Source organism: Falco cherrug, chromosome 7 (assembly GCF_023634085.1).
Source record: "Falco cherrug isolate bFalChe1 chromosome 7, bFalChe1.pri, whole genome shotgun sequence".
NCBI lineage: Eukaryota > Metazoa > Chordata > Aves > Falconiformes > Falconidae > Falco > Falco cherrug.
Window position 1 is genome coordinate 30,233,754 of NC_073703.1, and position 26,523 is coordinate 30,260,276.

A 26,523-nucleotide genomic window follows, 5' to 3' on the forward strand; every position below is an offset into this window, starting at 1 on the left:
GGATTGGCCACTGAGAGCTGCCAAATTGTGTTTTAAGACAAAGGAGAAAAACAAACAGCCTCTGAGCCTGCCTGGATGATGTTACAAAATGCACACTGTGGTTTGGTGTGTGCTTGTCTGCTAGGCTGAGTGCTTCTCTCGCTGCGAGTACCCATTAAAGCTGCTCTGGTGTGGATGCATTTTAACTCGGCTTAAAAAGGTTTGCTTTAAAACAAGTGAACAAAATGACACCCAGGCCTGCAAATGCTGCATCTGAACATGGAGCGATTCACATAGAGCATTTCCTAGAAGAGAGCCGCCAGGGTCCGTCCTGGGCTAATAGCATCAGCTAAATCACATCCAGCACAGACTGCTTATAACTGGTGCAAATGCCCTCTGGCTTCCACTGACCTCTATTTCTACATGATGGTTAAAATAAAAATAAAAATGGTATTATATAGTCATTCCCTATTTGTGTGCGACACTTTATCGAGTGGGCTGGCTTCTCCGGGTGCCGCTTGCTTCACTCGGGTTCCTACGTTGAATTTCAGAACAGAGAGGAGTGTCTGCTGGGTTGGGTATAGCTGTAGAGAAGAGCCAAACCTGAGTTTTCAGACTATTCAGTCAGCAGATGAGCCCCTCGGAACTTCACCTAGATGCCTAACTTGCCTGAACTAATTGATTTTGAAAGTCAAATGGCCCTTGATACCTCTGCGAAGATAACCAGGTAGTGGTAATAGAGCTCAGTACTGGGGACAGCAGGGGGGACAGCAAGCAGCAGTGCCTGGAGGCATCTTGGGGACATGCTGCTCAGCTTCAGGTTTGTGGGCAGGATTGTTTGGTTCGCTTTGTGGCCATTAAAAGGGAGCTTTAATAAAAACCATGAACTCATGTAGAAGATCCAAATGTCTATCAGCTATACATGCGTATGTGTCGCAGGAGTGACTCTGTGGTACCAACTGCAAAAACATCAGTAAAGCTGAAATCGTCACTGTGTTCTTGTATGTGTTCAGTATGTCTTTGAAAAGTTACAACTGTAAGTGATTTTTTAAAAAATTGTTACACCTCTTTCTAGGGGTAACTCTAGTTAAGCTTTGTGGTACTGAACATCTGTGAAATCAAACATCTGTGAAAGGTATTTTTTGCATAATTTGCAATACAAGAAATGCATTTTCAGCAGTTTTCTACTGCAAGCATTAAAGCCCTGTTATAATTAAAGCAGTAGAAAAAGCTTGAGAGACAGAAGTCATCAGCTCCGAGTTACGTTAACTTGAAAACATCATTCTGTCTAAGTCTTATGAATAGAAAATAATTTTAGAAGACAGTTATGTTTGCTAAGTGAGGGCAGCAGCTGCTCCTGGATACATCATAAGAAGTTTTGTTACTGTATGTATAAGACACTTGAGTTACTGAGTGTTTAACCTTTATGCCGGTAGATGCTTGAAAGTTTGCCTGACTTGCACAGCTGGGCTTGGCAAATACTCATTTCTTGTTATTGTGTTTTGTTTTGTTTTGGTTTTTTTCATGAAAACATAAAATAATTTGTCACAGCGTGCAGAATAATGATGCTGGTGGTTCCTTCCACGTAGCGGCAGCTGGCTACTAGATGCACATGGGCTTAGGCAAAGAAAGCCCCAGGGGTGTGATACTTGTCGGATGGAGTCTAAAAGCTCCAGGGGATTCCCAGAGCTTTGCCCTGTGTTGCGGGGTCCCAGCATCAAGGGTGCAGAGCTGATGAACCACAGGCATGGAAGTGCCTCATCTGTGGGCTCTGCAGCTCATGTTTCATGAAAACATGTGAAGCCTGGGGCTGAGGCCCCGCCAGAGTCCCACGGCATGAGCAGACCCCTCGGCCAGCTCAAGTTAACCTCTGAAATGGGTCAGTGCTGCAGTGGCAACCAGCACTTTCCCACGTAGCTGGGTGCTGGCCTGAACGTGCCGCCTGGAGGTTAGCTGGCTCAGTGACCAAAGCATGCTAGACAATTTTGAAATGGGTATTTTGAAATATTTTTAGTGCTCTGGTGCTGAAGGGGCCAGGTCCAACAGAAGCCATGATTTCTTGAGCTGCTTAGGGTGCAGTAAAGGGTGTGGGCTAAAGGCTATCTTAATTTCCCCTTGCAGCATGATGTCTAGGGATTTTACTCAAAACTTGCTTCTCACCACCTGCAGTGCTGGCCGGAGATGCCATTTGGTAGCACGTGTGCAATGAAAGCATTAGGCTGAACTGCTCCTGCGTTACTGGTGCCAGAGGGGCAAGACTTCAATGCTTGTTACTTGTCCAAGTCATCCTTCAAAGGTGACCCATCCCCTCTCAACAGTCACCTGCAAATGTTTGGGTTTTACCTCTTCCACCTTGCATTTTTGGGCAGCTGGGGGAGAGCAATGCCAGCACTTGTCTGCTGGCTGCCCAGGAGGTGATGCTGATGGGTGGGCCGTGCTCGCCCCGTCTTCACATAGGATAAAAACCCCCTTTATCTCATTTTACTTTCTGCACAGACTGTGGTTACAACATGTGTCTTCAGCCATCTGGCTGCACCAGCCACTAAGGCAGGCTCTTCGCTCACATGTTGTCTCTCAGATCACTGCCAAATCAGGCGGCAGCAGAAGGCAGCGGGTGCAGGAGGGCCGGCAGCCCATCCATGGGTGCCATGCCCCTCACCAGAGGGGTTTGGGACATTTGTGCACGCTGAGAAGGTTAAAAAGGGAAAATAAATTTGCTGTCAGGATGTAAACCTGAAGCAGTGAGCATTGCAGTTCAAAGCAAAACCATGAAATAATGCTCTCATCAACTTTCTAGAAGGAGTGTGATGCTGATACTGAATACTTTTCCACTATTTTGGAGGCAGATGGTATAAATCCCGCGTAAGCAAAGCCTCCAGAAGTGCTTTGAAGTGCAGTGAAAAGGGCTTTCAGCACATGCAGTTCAGCATCAGTGCGTTCAGGACCGTGCGCTACAGTGGCCAAGCCAGGAGGTTTTTTCTTGGTTTGTCAAAGTCCTCCCACGGCAACTTGCCAACAACAGGTTGTGCTATATTGCTGCGATTGTCTTCAGCTTCGCTGTTTAATAAAACCCAGCCTCTTCTTTCCCCTTCTTGCCATGGTGTGCCAAAATGGACTGCAATGGAGTGGGCTTCCCAACACTTTCCACTAGGAAAATATATTCTGAGTAATAAGAAATCGTGAGGAAAAAGGTAATGAGGATGGATCTGCCCTAAATTACATGCCAGTTAGATATTTACAGCCGGAGCTGTGTCAGGACTGAATTCCCTGAGACACAATTGCAGCATTTACATGTTTCATTAAGAAAAAGTAATGAGACAACTTCAAAGGCAGCCTAGGAGAGGAAGTGTTTCCAGTAACTTATTCCAAACCAGACGCTGCACCCTCAGAACAGGGGCGTAGCAAAGCTCAAAACCTTCCTGCTGAGCGAGGCTGATTTTCACCTGAGCTGAGATGCCCCTGGGAAGCTTTGCAGGGCTCTGGGCAGCCCAGCAGCCCGCGCATGGTGCCACCCTCCTGGGATGCACAGGGCAATGCTGCTGAAGGCTTCCAGTGGCAGTCGGGCAAAATGTAGTCCACGTTAGCCCACCTGTTACTGGGACAAATGGTGTAAAAAAACATTGTATAAAGCCCTCTGTCCCTCCTGGTGCTGAATTTGCAACCCAGCAGTTGCAGGATGTAAAGCCAGCTATAGGCACTGGGGTGGGGAAACTGGGGCCATGAGTCATCGGGGGTGATGCAGGGGAAGGAACCTCATGGCAGGCAGCAGCACGGTGTCAACCATCGAGCCAGGCCTCTTTGGGGAAGGAACCTCATGGCAGGCAGCAGCATGGTGTCAACCATCGAGCCAGGCCTCTTTGGAGCTGCTGCCAGCACCGGGCAGCCTTGCCAAGCCCCAGCTGCAAGCGCCGTCATGTGGGGGGTGGAGGCTGATGCTCAGCGTCACCCCCCTTTCCCCGCAGCCATCCCGGGAGGGACCCGCTCCGGCAGCAGTCTCCTCCGCCACCCCGCAGCAACCACCACCGCCCCAGCAGAGCAGGCGCCAAAGCCTGTCATTAGGGGCCGAGCATCCCCGGCCAGGCTCTGTTTATCCTGGCGGTGTGGTTGTGAGCCGCTTACTCATGGCTTTAATGAGCAGGGTGCAGGTGTGCATTCCTGTTGTGCCTGTTGCACACGCCTGCCGGCCCCTCGCTGGCGAGCCAGCCAGCCCCCAGCCCGCTGTGTCGTGCCCGCAGGCTCGCAGCTGCTCTACAAACTTCAGGGAGATGCGGGGTGAGAGGCTTCCAGCGCTTCGGCCTTCCCTGCCTTGCTCCAGCTAGTAAAGTACATGCAAATTCAGTTGCAGGCTGCCTGGGCTGCGACAAAGCGCCGCGCAGCGTCCGCCCGCGCTGCACCCGCACCGGCCAAGGCTGTTGAGCAGCAGCAGTCTGGGGGAGCTTTGGGCCTGCAGAAATCAAGTGGCTGAGGCTGCTGGCAGGAGCAAGGGGATGCATCGCTCCTCCTCCCCAGAGGGGATGCTGAGAAAGCACCGTAGGAGTTGGAGTACTTGCGCTTCCCACCCAGCTGCCATCTCCCCAGCCTCACATCACACGGAGCTGTCATGGCACTGAGCCTTGACGCATCGGCACCTCAGCCTCGTGTCTTCATTAAAATGGCAAACAGTGAGAGCAAATGTGACATGAATGACTGTTGTTAGATGACAGAGACTCCCTCCCTCTCAAGATTAAAATTTGCTGGCTGGGACGGCAGCAAAGTGATGCTTGGTGTGGCCGTGCACCTGTGAGGACTCGGTGCTGGAAAGGCACCACCTGGAAGGACACTGTTATCCGCAGAAGGGACCCCACTGGGACACCCCCCTTGGTGGGGGGTTGTCTCCTCTTCCAGATTAAAGAGGTTTGAAAGGATGATCTCTGCTAGGTCTAATTTGAGGACTGATGGGGTGACTGCCAGTCAGCTCTAGCTGCAGATGATACTTTCATTTTAGCAATCTGAATTGCAAAATGTGTTTTCCTAACGTCTCCCCCCATTTTGTATCCAGCATGTTTGTCAGTTTTTATGTAACAAAATCTATTTTAAAATGCTAGGCTTGGGTATTTTAGCTGAAATCCACTTTCCAGGCAAATGGGCTTTCACCCCACTGCAGAAAAATCCCATCATTTAGCACAGATGATTTGCATGCTTCACCGTTCTCTGCAAAAAGAAAGAAATGTGAACATTCTGCCTCCTAAAAAATGTTGAACTATATTGTTGCTTAAATAACTGTATAAGAAATAACATCTTCAGATTATTTTTTTAAATCACATTTAATGTGAAGATTTTATCTGATGGCAAAAGAAAGTATTTCATTATTTTAATACCACACAACAAGAGCTAACAAGAACCATTTCTCTGGGAAATAAAACTGCAGATGTAAAATAACATTAAAGCAAATTATTTAAATCAATCTGTTTTCTTGGAGCATTTCATTGTTTTGAGTTACTCATGTTGAAAGCCTGTATCTGTAAGACAGGCAGTATTAGGGTTTCACTGCCCTTAACACCCTGGTCCATCAGCAGGGCCTGGCTTCCATCCATCCATCTCAAGCACAGACCAGGATTCCTGTGTATTTCATGACTCTGAAAAACAAATAAACAAAACCAAACAACCCCCCCCAAATGCCTGGATTTTCATTTTTATACATAAGGATGCATACAAAAATGTTGGTCATTCTTGCAGGGACTGCATTGTCAATTCAGACACTAGATTCCTGGCTGCTGATTTGGTCCTTTGAAGCGTACGGAGCTGCAGTGACCTTCGACAGCTGGAGCAGACCTAAGCAGTCCGTGCATTTCTCGGGCACTTTTGATGTCCCAGGGCAGGAAAGAAAAGGCAACATTTGTTTGTGCCATCATTGTCTACCAGCAGTTTCCAAAAGGAACTTTTCAGTGGATACCTTTGTTTTCCACTGGGCTCAGTGTTGACTTAACAGAAAAGCTTTTTTTCCCCCTGCAAGCCTTTCTGGGCATGAGTTATACTATTTAAACACTCTTTGCTGCTAATACAAAAAAGCTGTAGGAAATGAAAATATTCAAAAGGCCACATCAAAGCAGGGATAGAGGACTTGCTGAATATAAAGCTGAGTTGTCCCCACCGAGGACAGCACTGGAAACATCTGGGAGAAAAGCAGCAGCACAGGCAATGGGTTGAGAAGAACCAAATAATTCATTAAGATGATGCTACAAAGCAACCACTTCCATAATTCAGAGGGGCAGCAAGCGATGAATCCCTGGGTAAAGAGCCAGACAGCCCAAAAGCAATCTGAATGGGGCTATAAGAAACAAAGGTTGCGTATTATTCCAGTTTATTTCAGCTGTCGGTGAGGAATGCGGTCCTAAAGCCAGGCCACCCTTTGGTGCTCTGGCACAACCAGGCAGTCACATCCTCGCAGCTTTCCTGGCCCAGTACTCCTTTGCAATAATAATTTTTTCCTTCCTTCTCCAAAAGAATAAATGCTTTATTAATGTTCAACTCTCTAATCATAATGAAGGAGTAGAGAGTCTTAATTAAGCCATTAGGTTCCGTAAACCAGAAGGAATAAATAGTATTAATACTATTACAAATGGATAACTGCCCCCCCCCCGGCCCCTCCCATATTTTCTGTGTTATAAAGTGCCTTAAGAAATTACATGAAAGATGTTATGCAAAAAAATATTTCAGGGTGCATGGCCCATTTGAGTCGTAACAGAAAGCACTGAAGCGCCAAACTTGCTGCTCCTCATCCCAAGGTGCTATCCCTTGCCACGGACCTCATTAGCACCAAACCAGGCGCTTGGGAATAGCAGCCTGGAGCCTTGGGAGCAGAAAGGGTGACCCAGCAGCTTGCAGAGAAATCCAAACAACCTGCGCAGGATCAGCAAGAGCTCTGCCACCCCATGCACAGCATCGTACGGGACAGCTGACGGGGAATTTAACCCTTCGGAAGTAGGACAGCTTTTCTTACCCACTGGAGATTTGTGATCCTTCACAAATACTTCACAGCAGCCCCTGGGCAGCCAGGACTCTGCAGTGGAAATGACTGGTCATCCACCGAAAGGAAACCTTATAAAAAGAGCACAGGAGGAGCAAGCCTCCAAAGAATTCAGGTCCGCTACCAACTTTAAGATTTCTTTCTGCTCGCCGTATGGTTTCCTGAATAAGCTGGACACAACAGGGCACCGCTGTGAGTTTATCCTTTCACGTCTAAAATCTCTCCTTAGTTGCCCACTCAATCACAAGGCAAGAAAACAACAGGTACATTCAACTTTAATGAAATAATCATCAGTTATATGTAGAGCTATAACAGAGGGAAAAAACAGCCACAGAAAGGATGCAAACACAACCCTGGATGCAGAGCAACAGTCGCAGGGGCCAGGCTGGACCAAAGCATTTCTGCCATTCTCCTCCTCTTCTGAAGATGTGTTTTGCCTAAAAGGCAATACTGAAATACATGAAACCTTCCCAAAACTGCTTAGTGGGCTGGCAGAGCAGGGCAGCCTGGCCCCACAGGGTCAGTTTGTATTTCTTTACTAGAGCCCAGACATCCTCATCCGCAGTTGACACCCGTGGGGCCGCACAGAGCCGCTGTGGCCCATTGCTCAGCGCTGACCTGCCGCCGTGCCCAGTGCAATCCCATAAGCAACCTCCGGCACCAGTATGGCTCTTCTCAGGGTGCTGCAGCAGCTCCAAAGGTACATAGAAAAGTCTTAAAAAGTCCCTTTCGAAGCTATGGCATAATACCTGGAAGGAGTAGTACGAAGTACAAAGCCATTAAAATAGTACACACGGAATTATTGGTATCTGAGAACTTATGGAACCAATTCACAAAAAGCAGGACGATGCTTTTTTTTTAACATCCTCTGATTTTTCTTAAGTTTTACTTGCAGAGAAACAAGCGGTGGCACTCACTGCTCACAGTCCTCTTGTAAAAATGGAGATGCTTTATCGAAGTTTAAAACGTGGTTGCACACCAGGTACTGGGAAAGTTTACAGCCCTTGTATTTTAACAGGGATCCAAATCCTACGCTGGGAAGGGAAATCTCGTGCACCGCCTATGGTCAGTGAGCAACCGCCGAGTGCGGCTGCTATTTCTGTACTGGCTGAGAAATACGTAGGAGAATTTTCTCAGAAGAACAGGCTGATTTGCCTGCAGCTGTACGTAAATCCCAGCTGCGCAGATGCAATCCCAAATTATTAAAAGGCTCCTTTCTCTCGGAGAGCTGGTAGGTAGAGGCGATGCTTGCACACACGCTATGCTGGCGCAACCCCCCTCGGAGCAGGGCAGTTTGTGGGTTTTGACAGCGACTGGCCCATCCAGGCATTTCCCAGCCATGTCCCCAGGCCCTCACATCCAGATTTTTTCCCTGAGGACTTCGGTAACATTGCTTTGGCATTTCCCAACGTGTTTCAGAGCAAGCTACATGGCGTGCCAGAGCCAGCCAGAGCCCGGCGGCAGCCAGCCGGCTGTAATGCACGTTTCCCATGGGATGCTCGGGCTCACTGAAGTCAGGCAGGCTTTGCAGCGCGGGGGGAGCTGTGCGGGACAGGCGCTGCCAGCACCCAGGGATGCCAGCAGCGGTCAGACCAAATCCAATCAATTCCAGGGCTGGCAGCGCATCGCAGCTACCCAAACTGTGTCAACACAGAGGCAATAGTTGACTGCTAACACGCATGCAGCTCACTGCTATTTATATCACATGCCATATATCAAAAATATGCTACAGCCGAGGACAGCTTCACCACGAGGACAGCTTCACCACGGAGGAAGGAGAACGAAGGACAGGGGCTGCCTGCAGCAGTGCGCTCCTGCCCAGCCTGCGCCGCTGATGCTGACGGGAATTTTGCCCATTGAGCTTAATGGTGCGAGAACAGCCCCCCTGCCCCCCGCCAGCGAAGCACTGTCATTTTCTTGGCATTCAGGCAGCCCAGGGTCAGCAAGGCGAGCAGCTGATGCTGTGCTTTAACGTGTCTGGAAATGCACAGGCTGCTTGTGACGGGGGAAGAGGCCGAATGACAAACACAGCTCACTGCAACCATCCACCTCCATGCAACGCAAGGGGTGACTATGGTTTCTGGCATCGGCACCTTGCAAGTACCTGTTTGCAATACTAAACACTGGCCTGAGCCTGTCTGGCATCGGTATCTTCGTGTTAACACTGCGGTCACTTCACCCTCCCTTGTCTCCAGTGAACCCCAGCCGCATCCGACGTGCCCCGAATCCAGCCCAGCAGCAGGTTGGGCGCTTGCTGCCTCTCGGGACCTTTCCCTAAATGCACAACACATATAGATCTACAGCATGAACAGCAGGGAAACTTAGCATGGATGACGGCAGAAATGTGGCCTTGACATAAGGATGCCAATAAATGAAAAAACACTCACTGCAACACCTTCATTTTTCTGCAGCTGCAACCACCGGCACTGCCCGGAGCTCCAGCCCCAGGGGACACGCTGTACGTATGGGACTGCCCCATGTCCCACGATCCGTTTCACACAGACACACAACTGAACGGACATGCAGAATTAACTACACCTCAGCCCCGGGAGCCCTTGGAGCTCTCCACACACACCCCAGGCCAAGCGGAGCTTTAAATCACTCCCTGTACTCTTTATTCGGGGGGCATCGCTGCCATCACAGAAAACTGTTGTGTTTATTCTGTTCCAGGGCCATTTCGTTGACCAGCTGCTCTATGGACGACTGAATGGCCGCCTTCACCAGGGAAGACGCGGTTTCTATGAGGAGCAATTCATACTGCTCCCCAGTTCTGTGCCCCTGGTCACCCAGACCTTTCTCCTCTGCCTGGGGGTCGCCACCAGCCTCAGGGCCCTCTTTTTTACCAAAATCAAAGCTCCTGCTTGATTTTTTATTCCCTTTTTGCTTATTTCGGTGCAAAACTGGGGACGGTTCATAGGCCTGGTCGGAGTCGGTGTTGTCAGAGTCCTCAGCTTCGGTGACGGTGATGACAATGCTGACGCCGGCGCCCACATTTGCTTCTAATGTCACCTGATGGCTGGAGCAGCCCTGCAGACTCCCTGCATCATCTTTAAATGCTGACTGACTGAAATCCATCACAGTCTCTTCAGCTTTGCGCTCCTCAGGAAGAATTATGCTTTTTTCTGATCCATCCCCTTCGGGCAGCTCTTTGTGGATACTGGGGATTTCCTGCAGCTCGGTGGTTTCAGGGGTGCTGCTGGGTTGATCCTTGGGAACGGGTGGTTCGGGAGCAACCTGCCCGCCTTCTGCACATGCTGTGGTCTGGGGTCGGCTCTCCTCCTGCAGCTTTTCCTGGGCTGTTTCATTAACTGTCTCTGAATCAGTTATCTCTGACTGAGCGGTACACTCTGTATGCTCCTCTGCATCTGTATGCTCCTCTGCATCAGGTGCGGGCTCTGTCAGGGGCTGACTTTTTCCAACAGAGTCGGCACTTTCCTTTGCCGTATCCTGGTCCTCTGCATCAGGTGTGGGCTCTGTCAAGGGCTGACTTTTTCCAACAGAGTCAGCACTTTCCTCTGCTGTATCCCGGTCCTCCTCCTCTGCATCAGGTGTGGGCTCTGTCAAGGGCTCACTTTTTCCAACAGACTTGGCACTTTCCTTTGCTGTATCCTGGTCCTCCTCTGCAGAGATTGGGCTGAAGGATTCAGACTTGTCTGCTGGGGCCAAATCCTCTGGTTCTTCACTAGTTTTCTTTGAAATGCCCATCACTTCATTTGCTTGAACGCTGCCCTCCGACTCCTCCACTGCTTCAGAGGGGCTGGGTTTTTTCTTGCCTCTGGAGAACCGTACACAGGGCATCTTCACCCTCGAGCTCGCCCGTTTCTTTGGGAAGCCCTGCACACAGCCCTCCTCAGCATCCACCTCCAGCCGCACTTGGGAATCGGAGGGCACCTTCTTTCGCGATGAGGATTTCTGCTTCCTCTGAGGTCTTGCGAGGCTTTTGATGGCTGCCCAGGCTCCTTTCGAGGACCGCGACTGATGAGAAACTTTTGCCTCCCCTTGGTCAGCGCTGACACATTGGCTTTTCTCCTCTGAGGCTCCTTCACACACATCCTTCAAGGCCAGCCCCTTCTTACAGGACTTCTTCCGCTTCTTAAAACAGAGCATGGAGGGTTTTTCTGCCCGTTCCTCTGACGGGGAGCACGTTGCCCCTGTGCTGTGAGTCTCTGCCTCTCTTGGGTTCTCCATTTGAATTTCCTTAGCTGCCTTCACCATACTCACTCTTTTCCTTCATTTGCATTATAATACCAGTTTTCTTGATGAACGCATCAGACACAAGAACGGCAAAGATGCTCAAAGCGGATTTTTTTTACTCAAATTGTTTTCAAAATAACATCAGTTGCTTTTTCACGAGCGGATATGGTAGTGGAGAGAAGTTCTGCTGAAGCTACCGCATCTGCTTTGTAACTCCCACTTTGCCTTATTACTCACTTCATCACCTCTCCAAGGAATTTCGGGTAGACGTGACGTTGAACAGGCTTCTCCTTGGCTTTGCTGGCCAGAGTCACTCTCACCTCCAGGACCACCCACTTCAAGCTGTGCTCGGTCTAACAGCACGACTATTTAATTGCCAGTCTGACATTACTTTTCTTTTTCCCCCAAAGGATGACAAATCAAGGCAAGAGTTAACAATTTTTATTCACCCCAAGGACCTGGAAAGAACTTGCACTTTTTGAGCTATCTGCAATTCCACACTGCAGAAGGAGCTTGACGGGAGCACCAGTAAAACCAGCGGCAGCCAGTGGCTGTTTTCTGCCCCCCAGTGACAAGGTCAGATGCTGCTTTGTCTCGGCTTGGCTTTCTGCTTCAGTTCCCCTTGCAGGTTATATGAGGTTTGCTGCGAAGCATGGCCAATGCTTCCATCTTTTATCTGTAACACAACAAAAATGGTAAGACCTGTAGAGCAATTAAAAAAAAAAAAAGTATTGATTCTTTTTTTAAAAAAATATTAAATTTTGAGAGGCGGACCAGGACTGGAAAAGCAGTTCTGCCCCTGGATGTGTTATAGCAGTTTTTTCCACTAATTAACATCAATATGCAAAGGGAAAATAGGGCCACCAAGATGTCAACCCAGCGATGTTCCACGACAGAAAATAATATTTCGCTGTTTTGTGTGGTAAAAGGGGACTGTTGGGTGTTTTTTTTTTAACTGCCCATATTATGGCAAATATGTATTATGCATGCACACGCATATATTTCCTTCTCCTACGGTTAGCTAAATCTTTCCCCCACCGCTCCATATGCACTCATAGTTCCAGCTAGGGAAATTACACCCTGAGACAGCAGATATTTTTATCTTTAATGCACCATATGACAATATGCAAAAACACAGAATACAAAAAGGAGGCTGGTGGAATACAAAAGCGAAATCACATGGCAAGAAGGGCGCTTATTTATACTACGTGCATGCCTTCCATGGCAACCTCAATTAACACCGCATGTCTTCACCAGATAGATGAGACTGTAAGATACATGTCACCCTTTACCGAAAGAAGAAAAAAATAAAATAAATAATAAAAAAAAAGCGCTGCCTGAAAACATCCTCAGAACGTTTTTGGATATAAAGACGCAAAAACGTGCTCCTGCAAACAGCCCAACTTCTGGGGGACCGGCTGAGGGACTCCAGGCAGTTCCTGGCACAGCCGTCCCTGCTCTGCCCTTCAGCAGTGAGACCATTAAAAGGGGGGCTCTGGCGGGGCGCGCTCCCCCGCCGGGCTGATTGCATTTCTTAATTTATTTTTAATTTTTTAAGGAGTAAACGAGCAAGGCTGGCTGAGGCGCGTGTGCGGGAGCGAAGCCCGCAGCTGCCCTACCCCGAGCGCAGCAGCCCGGAGTCCGGCGCCACCGCAGCCCGGGGCGTCCTGGGGGGCGACCTGGAGAGGGTCCTGGGGGGCGACCTGGAGAGGGTCCTGGGGGCCGCCTGGCGCCGCCGCTCCCCACCCCGCCGCCCCCCCCCCCCTGCCCCGGGCAAGGGGGACCCCCGCAAGCCGAACCCCTCCGAGGCGATGGGGGGGCTCCTCGGGCGGCCACCGCGGCTGCAGGGGCCGAGCCGGGACCCCCCGCCTGCCGCCCCCCCCGCGCCGGCGCCCCCCCCCCCCGCGCCCTCCCCTCCTCACCTGCGGCCCCGCTCCGCACCGCTCCGCACCGCTGCGCCGCCGCCGCCTCCGCCGCAGCCGCGCCCCCCGGGCCGGCGGGGAGGGCGCTGCCGGCAGCCCCCCGCCCCCCGCCGAGGCGGCCCGCTGCCGCCGCCAGCCCCCGGCCCGCCCCCCGGCCCCGGCCCGCTTTACGGCCGCCTGCTCGCAGGCTGCGGAGGGGGGCCCGGGACCCCGGCCCAGCCCCGCCGGCGGGACGGCACCCCCTCCTTGCGGGGCAGCACCCCGCTGCCGGGCCGCCTCTCTCCCTGCCCGGGGGCTGGCATCCCCCCCCGCAGCGCAGCATCTCCCCTGGCGGCCGGGACCCCCCGCACAGGGACCCTCCTTCCCCTCCCAGGTCGCGCACGGTAGCGGCAGACACGCAAACCGCGAAGGCCTTTCCGGGGTCCGGGGCCGGTGGGGGTCCGGGGCCGGTGGGGGCCCGGGGCCAGCGGGATGCGCCGAGAGCAGGCAGGGTCCCGCGGGAAGGGGCCACTGGCAGCTCCGGCCTTTGCCTGGCTGGGTAGGAAGGAAGGGGGGGGGTCTCCCTTTCCACACCTGGAATTTGTTGTGGTTTTTGTGTCCCACCTGAAGCCCTTGCAGCTTTAAGCAAACACTGCCTGGCTTGCTGCAGGAGCTACACCTTCTGAGGTGCTGGGCAAGGACAACTAAGTTAAATTAGTTTAGGTTTAAACTAATCCTTGCCTTGCCCAAAACACCGGAGAAAGTGCCTCTTGGTTCTCTTCCATGCATGCCTTTTTTCATCAAAGCAGCTGAGATCAGACTTTAAAAAACCCCTGCATCTCCAACTGTCAGGACTGAGGGGCAGACCTCTGGAAAAAGGACTCCCAAGCGTAGCTCGAGGTGCCCGACTGTCCCCACTCACCCCCACCAGGAGCAACTGATGCCCACAAAGGTTTTAAGAACACAAACTGCTTCACAGCAGGCTGGCACAGAGGAAGCTGGGTAAAGCAGTACACTGAACCTGCCGGTGGTCTGAGTGTAGGCCAGCCTTAGAAAAATACAGGTGCTACCCCACCTTGGCTTCTTTGTAGAAAAAAAAAAAAGGTACAGAGCAGGTTCACCGGGCTGAAACGTTAGCCAGTGGGGCAGAAACGTGGATCCAGCAAGAAGGAATTGCCTTCTCCAAAGCTCCCCTGTGAGATGCGTTTGCATCTTCATTTGGAAATGGCATCTCCCCCGAGGGTGGCCGGTGGGTCCTAATTACAACCCGCTTCTGCATGAAAGCCAGTCGGAGGCAGGAAAGCCGGCAGCAGGAGCCAGGTGGGCTATGCGCGCTGCCTTGGCCTTGGGGGTGTCGAGACGGAGGCAGGCTCGCCTCAATCACCTCGCATGGAATTCAATTATTCCTGCCGCTCCAGGGGAAGACGGCAGCACCGCAGGCTATGGTGCACGGGAAACAAACGGGGGCTGCAGCGAGCGGAGCATCTGGTCAGAGGGATAAGCTTGAAAGAAGATCCTGGCTAAGCTGTATGCTCTGGTCTTCTTTCTGGGACCAGCACCAAAGAGCTGGTGACATGCAGCAAGACAGACAAACAACACTTTCTCCTTTTTCTTTTGTCCCTATTGTTAGTCCACCAAAAAACACCCTTCAAAACTAAAAATCTTATTTCTTACAGGATGTGATGTAGGACTCTCATCACAGCACAGCTGGGGGAACGGATGCCCATAAAACCATCTAAGGATTCTGGGCCCACAAATAGCCCACAGAGAACAAATTTGTACATAATTAGTTTTTTCTCTAGGCAACAGGAAGAGAAGATAACCTTCCAATATTCAGTTAGAAGAAATTAAGTGTCCTTTGTGTCCCATTTGATTGCATGAGAACTAGCTTGCATACTTAATTGCAAAGGAGAGTTAAGAAAAAACAACCTATTTGTGCATCGGTCCTGCAAGACATACAGCAGGGACACTGGAGAGCTCACATCCCAGCAGGCTGAAAGCACAGGTTAGAAAACCATTCCCCACTAACCTCTAGAGAGGCTTGGGGCTATTTTTTGGCCTCCACACTTTGTTGCTATCAGTTCTGCCATGCATAGCAAATCCTTACAGAGTTTCATGCCTGAGCCACTCTTTGCCTCACTGCAGGAGCTGGACCAGCAACCTCTTGAACCATCTCTCTCAAGCACATGCCTATGATCTCATGCTAAACGAAAAGGAGGCTAATCTTAGCATAAATTTGCACTTATCCCATCTTTCGTAAGCATAAAATGAAGGTGGAACACAGAGCACGCAGAGGAAAGCAGTATAGCAGGAGAGATTAAATGCAGGAACTGACAGCAGATTTGGCAGCATCAGCTCTGGCAACTTGCTTGAAGGGAAGGCTTGACCGAGGTGCTGCAGGTGAAGAGGCACTCAGCCAGGTGTGGGGTCCAGGGCAGCATGTGGGGAACACCCCTTCTGACCCCCCAAAAGTGGCCTGGGTGCGCTCTGGCAAACCTAGCTGCCAAGAAATCCTCAGCTGAATACCATCAAAAAGAAAATTTCAGAAGGTTGTGGATATATCTCAAATGTTCTTATGATGATTTAAGCTGTTCCGTCTGCTTCTGTGACAACCAGGTAATTTCTATATAATTATTCTCCCCTCCTGAATAACTTGAGAGATACAGATCTCGCTCTCTCTCCATATATATATATATACACACACACACACAGAGTATCTGCATACTACAGATGTGCCCTTACATTGGTGCACACCTACATCCTGATGTTCCAGTTCTCACCAAAATTGGAGTATTTTTAGATTCAGTTCTGATGCAAGCACATAGGCTTTGCAAGTCTTAATTCAGATCTTTTACCGTCAACTGCAAGTATCTCAAATCCAGGGAATAATTCAGGTAGTTTGTTTCCTATAGATGACACACATCCTCTAGGAAAGGAAACAAGATTAAATGCACACACACAGTGGTGCATTGCAGGCAACTTATTACTGCAATAATCACTCCTACTTGTCAATACAAGGATTGCTGCTGTGTACAATTAATCACAGAAATAAGTTCTACTTCAGTAATCTCAGTGCGTACATTACAACCCAAAAAGCACCTGAAGTATTTACCAGTTTATTTGTATTAGTTAAAAATTTGGCAGCAACAACATTTTTACGTTACAAAATGATTTCTGGCCTGCTGACAAAACCTACTACAAGTGACTTGATCACTACTCAAGTTCTCTGTTCACCAAAAGGGTACCTTAGGAAACAAGGCTTGTCAACAGTGTAAGTGTACTTATTGTTGAGCATAAAATCGTTCAAAAGACACGTCTGGCAGAAGCCACAGGCATGGGCCAGAGATCCAGTCCCTACAGATCTGATATCCAGAGGTTTGATTTCTATAGTCACAGCTGGGCTTTCTAGAAAGGAAATTTGATGTGGCTCAGGTGTCTGCAGGCATAATTCACAGCAGAAGCCAGGGTAAGCACTCCTGGCGAGAGATGCGAAGCAAGGGGAATTCCTCTTTGCTCCCTCTTTTAAATGACACTGGTGGAGTTTCAGAGCCCAGCTGTTTCTCCCACACTGTGAGAAATGGAATACAGAATTCAGTATGGCAAACAGGAATATCCAGTATACAAGATTTTCAAAGATGATATATGCTACAAAAACCCTATGGTTAAGACAGTTACGTCCCAAAATGGTTTCAGAGAGCTCCAGCTTTAGGGTTTTTAACTATTAAAATCATGTCACTGAATCAAAAGAGGTCACTAAACCCAAGCTTCGATACTCCAGCTACAACTATGATGCCAGATGTTTGTAGAGGAAGCGTGCTTTATGTGTCAAGTGCTGCTTGGGACGCAGCAGTTTAAAAATCATTACAGAGTAAGTGGTTGATGCTTTAGCATGCCTCCTTCCAGTCAGTTCTTGCACTATATTCTCAGTCATATCTTGTTTTTACTTAAAAAAAAAAAAAAAAAAAAAAAATCAGGGCATAGTTCCATTTGCATGACTCATCAGGTGTTCTTCTGGGAGCTAAAAAAATAAAAATATTTCATTACTATTTTGTAGTACTGCAGGCAACTTTTAGAATTATAATCAAATGCCATTTGGAAACATATGGCACGAGGTTGGCTTAACTCCATTATCTCAAGATGAGAAATAAAGCCCAAATATTGAAGCCTTCAAGGCAGCACCTACCTTTGGTTAACCACTCCTTTCAGAAGAGCCCCTTTACTTCTCCTGACGCTGTGTCCAAGTCTATATCATAGAAACAGGGTCTTGTAGGAAGTCCTGGCATAGTGCTCATCTGCACAACAACAGATAAAATGTTAAGATGGAAGCAGCGCAGTTTCATGCGGAAGATCTAATACTGATTCACTGCTGAAGACTACAATGGCAACAGCTCATGCAGCTGCTTGTACACATAGATACTAGTTGATGATGGTCACGTACCATTTTGAAGCACACCAGGAGAATCAGCAACTCCTGGCTCAGTAGACAGATCTGTGGGTTTTGGTTTTTGTATTTTTTTTTTTTTGTTTTTTTGGATGAGGCTTTAGTTTGGCTTCTGCCTCTGCCAGTGACTGAGCCCAAGATTTGGCAAACTACTTAGATATCCAGCTGACCAGTTAATTGTTAGAGGAGAGTTCATGGACCTTGCTGTGGTGAGACAACTACTTGTGACAGTTCCCTGGTTATTAAAATGAGGATATATGTTTTAATACAACTTTGCTGACTGTAAAGTTTCAGTTGATTAGAATTCTTTGAGTCTAGAAGTGTTAAATGCTTAGGAATAATTATTGTTGAGAAGAGAGTTTAAATTGGGTAGGTGGGTGGGTTTTGTGTTTGGTTTGGTTTTGGTTTTTTGGTTTTAACTGGGCTAAAGCTCAAATAGAGATGGAGAGGTCAGTTCTCCAGACCAGAACATTTCTGAAGCATCCAAGTCAGAAGGCAGTGGCAGAACTGAAGCTAGCAAAACAGCTGCCAGCACCATGCCTGCCTCAGCCCAGTCCTCTCCAGTTGTCCCACTGCTGAGTACCCAGTTTCAGAGCCATAGAACGCAAGGCCAGCAGGGACTACACTTGGCCCGATTCACTAATGCAGCTGACAGGATTTCCCCTTCCCTAACTCAGCATTTAGCCCAGCAGCACATGTAGGCTAAACGTGGATGTTCTACAAAGGTGGGCAACTTGTGGCTGCACTTGGTAGTTTGTGCCAGTGGTCACTGACACCTTTAATAAAATAATTCAAGGTCTTGTTTTCCATCTGCATCATCTGGCCTCAGCTTTCACCACCAGTATTGTTATGCCTGTCTCCATTAGATTAAAGATCTCTTTGGCAACCTGGTATTTTCTCCTGGAGCAAGTATTTTGCACGCTAATCAAATTACCGCCCAGTCTTCCATTTGATTATAAGCTAAGCAGCAAGAAGGCAAAGTTCTATTGGCTAGGTGTCTTCTGCAGTTCTCAAAACTGTTCAGGGAGCTTTTGGAGTCCCATCCCATTTTCCTAAGCCGTTTACAAGCGCTAACGACAGTCCCATATGTACTGTGCCACTGCAGGTCTTGCATGGCTTAAGCGGAGGTAAAAAACATTTCAAGTCTACTCTTTTTAATGAATTCTAGGACAGCACTAGCTTTTTGTCAAGAGCTGCTGCTTTCCCAGACAGAGAACGGAGGGCTACAGAGAAGACCCCTGTTCCTTGTCTTTGTGTTTAGGTGTATAAATATTTTGCCCTCAAGAGCCAAGGTATTAAGAGATTCAAAGTGCCTGGAGGGGTTTTCCCTGCTCTCACCATAGTCGCTGCCAGCCTCCAGTCATGCAGAGCAAAAAAATTCCAATTTATTTATGTACATATCCCTGAAGAATCATACAGCTTTGCAGATCTCCACCTACAGACTCGATTCAGAGGGCCACAGCAGGAGCTGAGACAGTAACATTCAGTAGAGCAGGAGATGCCACATTGCTGAAGATGGGCCTGACTTTACTATTTCTTGCACTTTCTATTTTGAAAGGAATGGTCAGTTTTCCTCCTTTCCTATCCATAGGGCAGCCCACAGTGGCTACTCTGCTACCTATTACTTATCTTAAAGGCAGTCTGCTTAAACCCTGAATTTTTAGGCAGTACAGGATAATTTCCATCCAGGCTACTAATTTTCTGTACAAGTGCCTACAATGCTTAATGCCCCAGTTATTTTCAGAGCTTAAGAAATGGAACTTTTCCTCCATTATCCTCCTCCCCTTCCATACCGCATGTGCTGAAAAAGAACAGGGTAATTCACGCTATTTACTTACATGAAAAAATAAGACCACATGGATCTCTCAATCCCCTTGCAAGTTTTCAAATAAAATCAGTAACAACCAAGCATGTATTATTTATTGCACTTGTGGAACTTCCACCAAAAAGAAAAAAAAAAATAAAGTGCCATTTAGGGAAAAAAAAACCCACACCAAAACCAAGAGCTGAATAACTTGTTTTCAATTCATCAGCAATTCCAGAAAAGAAACCCCACCAATCTGACTCCAACAATTAATTTCACTTTCACGTTAAATCTAGATAATCTTTGAAATTATAATTCCTTTAAAACCTCAAAGTATTTTGTACAACAGCTTCAACTTTGAGCCAGAAAGGGAAAACCCCAAAACTGAGAAGCTGAGAAAAAAAAAAAAAGGTGATATATCTTTGTGATTAACTTCAGATAAAAAGAATACACATGCACTGCTGATTAATTTCACCTCAAATTTCTCATAAAAGCTTCTGCATAGAGCTATACATTTGCTGCATTTTCAGCTCTCAGTTCAATGGCTGCTGCCAAAAATTTATTCTGAGGCTAACACACCTCCTGCTGAATGGGTTTAAAATAGTGATCAGATTCAAAATGCCCTGGATTGTTTCTCTTCCCTGGCTTTGTAGGCACCACAGGAGACTGATCTTCATGTCCTTAACTGGAAGACTTACTGTTAATTCGGGCAGAATTAACACCATGAATTACTACATGTCCAAGAAAACATTAGGAACGTGGGAAGGGAGCAGAAAGGGAAGAGTCCAACTTCATAGAAACAGAAGACGTTGGAAGAAGAGCCAAGATGTTAGTTTTAATGTCTGAAAACATCTTTCTCTCTTGTGTAGCTCATTAATGCTGTGTACCCTTTCCTTCTCCAGAACTTGGAAAAAAATATATATATAAGAAGTAATTGTTTGGCTTAAATCTTGGCTTGCAAAAAAATGCCATTAATAACAGGAACAAGCATGCCATCTTTCATTTTATCCCAAAACACACATTACTCTTTATAAAAAGATGGATGACCCAGACATTAATCAGTATGCGGTTATTTTATTTATGTTGGCTAATCTGGAAACCCTTACCTACTTTTTGTTTGTTTGCCTGTTTAGTTTTGGGTTTTTTTTAAGAATTAAAAGAAAAAGATATCCTCTATTTGGCTCCAGCCGGCATTTTGAAGAAGGGATTCAACACTTAAATCAGCAAGTTTCATCATTAAGCCATGCACCCTTAGTGCTTTTGAAAGCTTATTAAAATAAACATGTTGCCATAAAGACTTCATAAAAAGGTTCAGGCCCAAAAAATAAGACAGAGCTGCTTGCTCCAACTGCTCCATCCTCTATATTCTAACAAGTTACTTAACGTTTGTCCAGAAGAGATAAGATTTCCAGTGGATGCTTTCATCCTAACATTCTTTCTCTGGATGCAAACCTGAACATTTTTTTTTCAGGTAGCTTCTCTTTCTGCCAGGCAATACATATTAACACTGTTCCAGGATCCTGTTTCCATTGTAGCTACTCTCTCTCCTCTCAGCTAACATTATGCCAATCATGTCAAAGAACAGAAACTAAAAACTCAAGGGCACAGTGAAATGAATTGTCGGAACTTAGGCAAGCTGAACAGCAAACAGATGGTCAGCAAAACTCTTGAGAACCAAAAGGGAGGGGAGACCGACAGACGACTAACGGAACAGGTCAGCTTCTCTTTGGAGGTATATCATCAACAGTTGTTTTGTAAGCTGTGCAGGAGTTGTCTTGTTCTACCCTGACCTGCAGGTGTACACAGAATTCACCTGCAATACTGCAAAGTATTTTCATCAGGAATCCAAGTCACAACAGCGGTTAGGTGGGCCAAGGATTTCTCTCTTTCCCTCTACGAGGCTGCAGTTCCCAGAATTTGTTAGTTACAGAGCTCACCCTTTCCTCAAAATCCAGGAAGCCAGAGATGTGGGACCTGAGGAGTACGGGGGCTTGGTAAATATTCAAATGGTCGGATTGTCTATTGTAGCTACCCTCCTGCCTCTGGAAAAAACAGCTATTAAGGGTATCTAGTACAGCGGACTGTTAAAACATCAACTGTAAACGACAAGGACTCTCCTAATTTAAGACACTTAAAAGTAACTGTTTACTGGAATGCACGTTTTGTTTTTGTTTTTTTCCTCAGCCCACAGCTGAGGGTTTCACTCAATCACATACCGTTCCTACTAGTGGATACAGGAATCCAGCACCAACACTGGCCCGAATGTCTCGGATTGGCAGAATAAAACCTGTAGGTGCTCCTTTTTGTTCAGGGTCATGAGACAACGACAAGTGAGTTTTAGCCATGCAGATTGGCAGGTTTCCAAATCCCTGGGAAAAGCAATGAAAAGAGAGAAAGAGGAGAGAAATAAGTGAAAAAACAGTAACCCCTCCTTTTACACAAAGGTAATTGCTCTGTTCTGCCATCCACTACAGACATCAGACATTTTATCAGAACGTTTTACTCCTCACCTTCATCCACAGCCTGCCAGATTCATTGATATTTCTTCATCTCCATTCCTCCTCTCTCAAACTCTCTCCCTGCCCCCCTGCTAAGTATTAAAGAACAAACCACCACGGCCCCCAGCACATCCAACTGAGGCAAAAATTAATAGTATGGAAGCGTTAGATATACAACCCTGACAGCTAACTTACTTTCTCAACTCTCTTCCCAAAACATTAAACAGCTCGGAACTAAAGTTCTTGTTCAGCTGAGGTCAGTTGATTAGAAATGTTTGATCAATATAATTGCAGGTTATGAGTAAGTGGCAGCTTCATGCCTACAGTATTTTGATAGACTTGTAAAGGAATATACAAGAAAAATGAAAGTGAGAAACAATACATGCCAGTAGTAAATGGACTGCAAAAGCAAAATTACTCAAGCACACTGTAAACAAAGAATGGCTAGTTCTCACACTTCAAAGCCGTTTACAGACCTTCATTAATACAGAAGCAGGTAAATTCACAAGAGTATCATGTTAGAGAAGAGTAAAAGCAACACAACAACCAGAAAGCATTGAATTCAACAACCAGATGCCAGGTGCAAAACTTACAAGCGTAGAAGTTTTTTCCACCAGAAGTATTTTAACACCTGTGGAACTCTTATCCTGACGCAACTGTGACTGCCAAAAGCCCACACGGGCTCAAAAACGGATCAGACAACTCAGTGGAGAAAGATACAAAAAAACCATCAGAGAATATTTAGCATCAGCATGACCACTTGTAGCTCCCTAATTCCCAAATCGTTGAAGGACTGGAGAGTGCAGCAGAGAAAGATCCCAGTCCTCCGGTCCTTCTCTCCCCACACACATCACAGATGTGATGGTGGGCCAGATGAGTCCTGCCTCCTCCACTAGAAGCCAGAGCCAGTTTCTTCCTCCCCATACCACCTCCTCTTCCATAGCAGCATCTAATGAGTCTGGACAAGGACATGATTTGAGTGATGATTCCCTTCACGCATAGTTTGACCATCACTGTTCAATATGAACATTTTAACTGAAAAGCACCACTGGTATCAGGTGATGTGGAAAACTTACTTGCTTAGTGTACATGGCGACTTTCTCCTGTGCTTCTGGAAGCAGCTCAATGTCACTTGCCCCATAGATCTGCTTTGCAATAAGCCTGATCTTATCTATAACAGGGAGCTAGGAAAAATAATAATATTAATTAAAAAAAAAGACAGGCAAGTCAGTGTGACCAAACCACAAAGAGCCATAACGTTACAGCAGCTTCACAATCCTCCACGTGTGTTGTATCTGTACATGGGCCCTGCACAAGACCCATTTCCATTTGCTGTAGAACAAAGCTATACAGTAATTTGAGGGTTTTCAAAACAGGCTTCATTTATCTTGTTGCTGTTGTTTCTCTTGGTAAGAGAGCAAAAGTAGTTTACCACAGTCAGAAACAAAATGATACAACAGTATTTCTTACAAGCTGTGCTTACAAGTTAACTACCCCCACTGCAGAAGAGGCACCTTTATTCTCTCTCAAGTCTAAGTCAAATAGTGGACAAAAATAATTTGAGGGAATAGCTCTGTGCCTCATTAGGTTCTTGAATAGGTGCTTGCTATTAAAGGAGGATGCAGGCCATACCCTGGGAACTAACAATGACTTCATCACCTCTAAGTCATCTGTCAAATTTGCTTAATGTACAAAGTCATTAGAAATACACATGCTCTCTCTTCACTCCGCCCCCCGCAATCTGCAGTGTGACTCCATAACCCTTACTTGCAGAGAGAGAGAGAGAGAGAGAGAGAGAAAAAAAGTTTTAAATGGACAAACTCTGTTCCATAGCCTGTATAGATTCCCATCCTGAGCCACAAGTGCACCCAGAATCTCTGCAGTTAAGTAACAGTTTGGTCAGGCTTGTTCCAGACCATGCTCTGACAGGAATGCATGCCTCAAGTTCAAGAACTAAACTTCCCCTTAAACCTGGAACACGACTGCCATGGTAGAAACCTCTAGCACAGTCACAGTAGCATCTTTCAGTGTCAAAAGTAAATGGTATTTCACTGGATAGTCAAAACAACGACAACTGACTAGGTCTTTGAGGCTGGTGAAGTAAGTGTTATGTTCTAAACCCCAAATTTTTGTTTCTCAGAGCAGCCTCTCAGCTAGCCTTCAGCAACTTAAGGTACTGAAACCAAGTAAAGTTTATAAGTGCAAGTTCTTACCTCCAAGTTATAGAGGAACCTGAAGTTGCTTGGTGTCTGCGATGCTCTCTGAACAGCTTGGGCCAGTGCAACTGCTCCTTTACCTCCCTCTGCCCAGTGAGTGCACTCCACAGCATCAAACGCTCCCGCTTCCTTTGCCAGTTGTACTACAAGGGCCAGTTCAGCCTTTGTATCTGTTCTGAAAGGAGAAAAGTTTGCACATTTGTACCAGAATGCACACGCAGTAAATTAACTGTTCTAACCATTTCCACTCTGGACAAGATCCAGAAGCTGTTCAAAGCAATCATAGAATCCAGCCATCAGGAAGCTGCTGAGGGGCTATCTACCACAGCTTTCTCCACATTGGTGGAGGAGGCTACTCCACAGAGGAGCAGACAGCAACAGGTAGGTCGGGAATTACATGCAGAAACCCATGGTTAGTGACAGAGCAGTGTTCCAGACTTTCTGCTGTTTCTGTCCTGTATCAACAATGCAACTCCTGTTTTTGTGAGCAAACTCAAAAAGGTGTTAGTATTGCTGATTTAGAGATGCTAAGGTGTGCTATATCATGTGCACACTACAAGCTAAACCCCACAATTTCTCTAGATCAGCCAAGAGGCATTCGTTCCAAATGAAGAATCCTTAGCTGGCTACTCTGTTCCAGCTGGCATCAGCTTTACACACCAGTTCAAAGCCCTTCTGCTTGCATAAAAAGACCACACACAGATGCTATCTCCCGAGCAGTGCAACGTGCAGAGCTGAAAAGCTTCTCAGCGGGGCATAATTACTCCATATAGCAGACCACTGAACACAGCATGGTTGGCAGCACTGGCACCTCACCATCTATTCTGAGCTTAGATTCCACATCATGACAGGCACCTTTCATCCACAGTAATTTGCCCGGTCAGGCTGTAATAGTCATAAAATCTTAAGCTAATTTGAACTAATGAATGCATCTGAAATGACCAAGCAGAGGTCCCCTATTTATTCAGCATCTTCCAACAATGCAAAATGCTGCAAACAATACATAAACAATACCGAAAACAAACATATTTATAAAGTGTCACAATTTTATACTCATGCATCATTTCCACATCCCAGCTCACTTACTTGAAAGCATTCACAGCCACTACTACTGGGACACCAAACATCCGTGCATTTTGGATTTGCTTGTTTAGGTTACTACAGCCTTTTGCCAGTAGTTGAAGATTCTGTAAAGACGAGAGCAAGCAGGAAGCACGTTTTATCCGGGGCAGTGAAACTTTTTTTCCAAATTCACTACATCCACAGCTAATGATAAAAACATCAAAATGGGGATGAAACCACAACTGCAAATCCCCAGTGCTGCTTTCTGAACACTCCAGACCAGGGCATCCCCTTGGATGGAAGACTGCAAAAGGAATGACTGCTTCTAATGATCACTGCTTTCAGCTGCCAACCCAAGGTAAGAGAAATCACTTTTTACCAATTTTTTGTTATTCTTAGTAAGTTAACACCTGGGCTCATTAATTCCCCACAGTAAAGCCTCATTTTCCTCTCTGACACATTTGTCTTTAAGTATTAAATACCATTAGTGTGAATTTCATGACACTTGTTTGAAGTCTATGGCAACAGCTTTTGGTTTATGCATATTTACATTTTGCAGCATCAGAGACTACTCATGGAAACCCAGACATTTCATACCTTCCTATGCAAAGAATAATCCATACAGAAGCCCCACAAGTAAAAAAGCTGCCACAATGTAAAGACAACCAACCCAATAATCCAAGTGTACACTGCCATTCACGGCACAAGGATAGAAGCTCAGACTTCAGTTCGCCTTCCTCTCTGCTTGCAAAGAAGGGGCGTATGTGGAACAAAACCAAAACTGCTGCTGCTAAGAAGAGTGTAATTACAGAGGTATTCTGCATATTTTCAGAGACAGTATTTCAACCAAGCAATTACTCCATACCGAGAGGGTCAGGGGACACAGAGTAGATACTGCTATGAAAAACTGAGTGCACAGACAATTGCATGAGCCCAGGAGAAACAAAAACGCTCCAAATACCAGCTAGGTCAAGTACAACAAATGCTTGAAACAGCACAGCCAAAGTAACATCATTAAAAAAAAAAAGTAAGAACATTACAGCTTGTATAAGGAAGCATTTCCCTGGCAGCTAAAGAAATGACACACTAGCTATCCAGGCATGCGCTGCATGACAACATTGTGTCATGACCACAGTTAGCTGATTTAACAAGAGCTAATGAAGGTTACCTCTTCCATGTACTCCTTTGGTAAAGGTACCCCAGCAGTGACCTAGAGAAGAAAAAAAGAGGGAACCCTGTAAGATCTATGACAGCAATCTGTGCTTGAGTCTTATTAAACAGCATCAAGATACAAAATTCTAGTCCAGGCTGATCCTTTTTCTAAGAAAAAAATAAAAGGAAGAACAAAAGACTGCAAGATGCACTCCTAATACAAAAAACAACTGTGGTAGTATCACAAGTGCCCCAGCATACAAGCACTTC

The 26,523-nt window shown here is 46.9% G+C and overlaps 2 protein-coding genes across 2 annotated transcripts in view; both read right to left on the reverse strand.

Moving 5' to 3' along the window:
* Positions 1-7,260: 7,260 nt before the first annotated feature.
* Positions 7,261-13,214, reverse strand: AKAP5 (A-kinase anchoring protein 5). Its single transcript, XM_055717371.1, has 2 exons — positions 13,102-13,214; positions 7,261-11,855 (listed from the first exon to the last, which is right to left on the reverse strand). The coding sequence occupies exon 2, from the start codon at positions 11,198-11,200 to the stop codon at positions 9,623-9,625; it is 1,578 nt and encodes a 525-aa protein (XP_055573346.1). The 5' UTR covers positions 11,201-11,855; positions 13,102-13,214; the 3' UTR covers positions 7,261-9,622.
* A 2,966-nt stretch (positions 13,215-16,180) lies between these two features.
* MTHFD1 (methylenetetrahydrofolate dehydrogenase, cyclohydrolase and formyltetrahydrofolate synthetase 1) overlaps positions 16,181-26,523 on the reverse strand; it is a 42,770-nt gene continuing 32,427 nt past the window's right edge. Inside the window, exons 22-28 of the mRNA XM_055716090.1 lie at positions 26,270-26,311; positions 25,126-25,226; positions 24,037-24,214; positions 22,900-23,007; positions 21,542-21,694; positions 17,264-17,372; positions 16,181-17,098 (exon numbers count right to left, since the gene is read on the reverse strand). Coding sequence (XP_055572065.1) covers positions 17,283-17,372; positions 21,542-21,694; positions 22,900-23,007; positions 24,037-24,214; positions 25,126-25,226; positions 26,270-26,311 — 672 coding nt within the window. The 3' untranslated portion in view covers positions 16,181-17,098; positions 17,264-17,282. The remainder of the gene's footprint in view (positions 17,099-17,263; positions 17,373-21,541; positions 21,695-22,899; positions 23,008-24,036; positions 24,215-25,125; positions 25,227-26,269; positions 26,312-26,523) is intronic.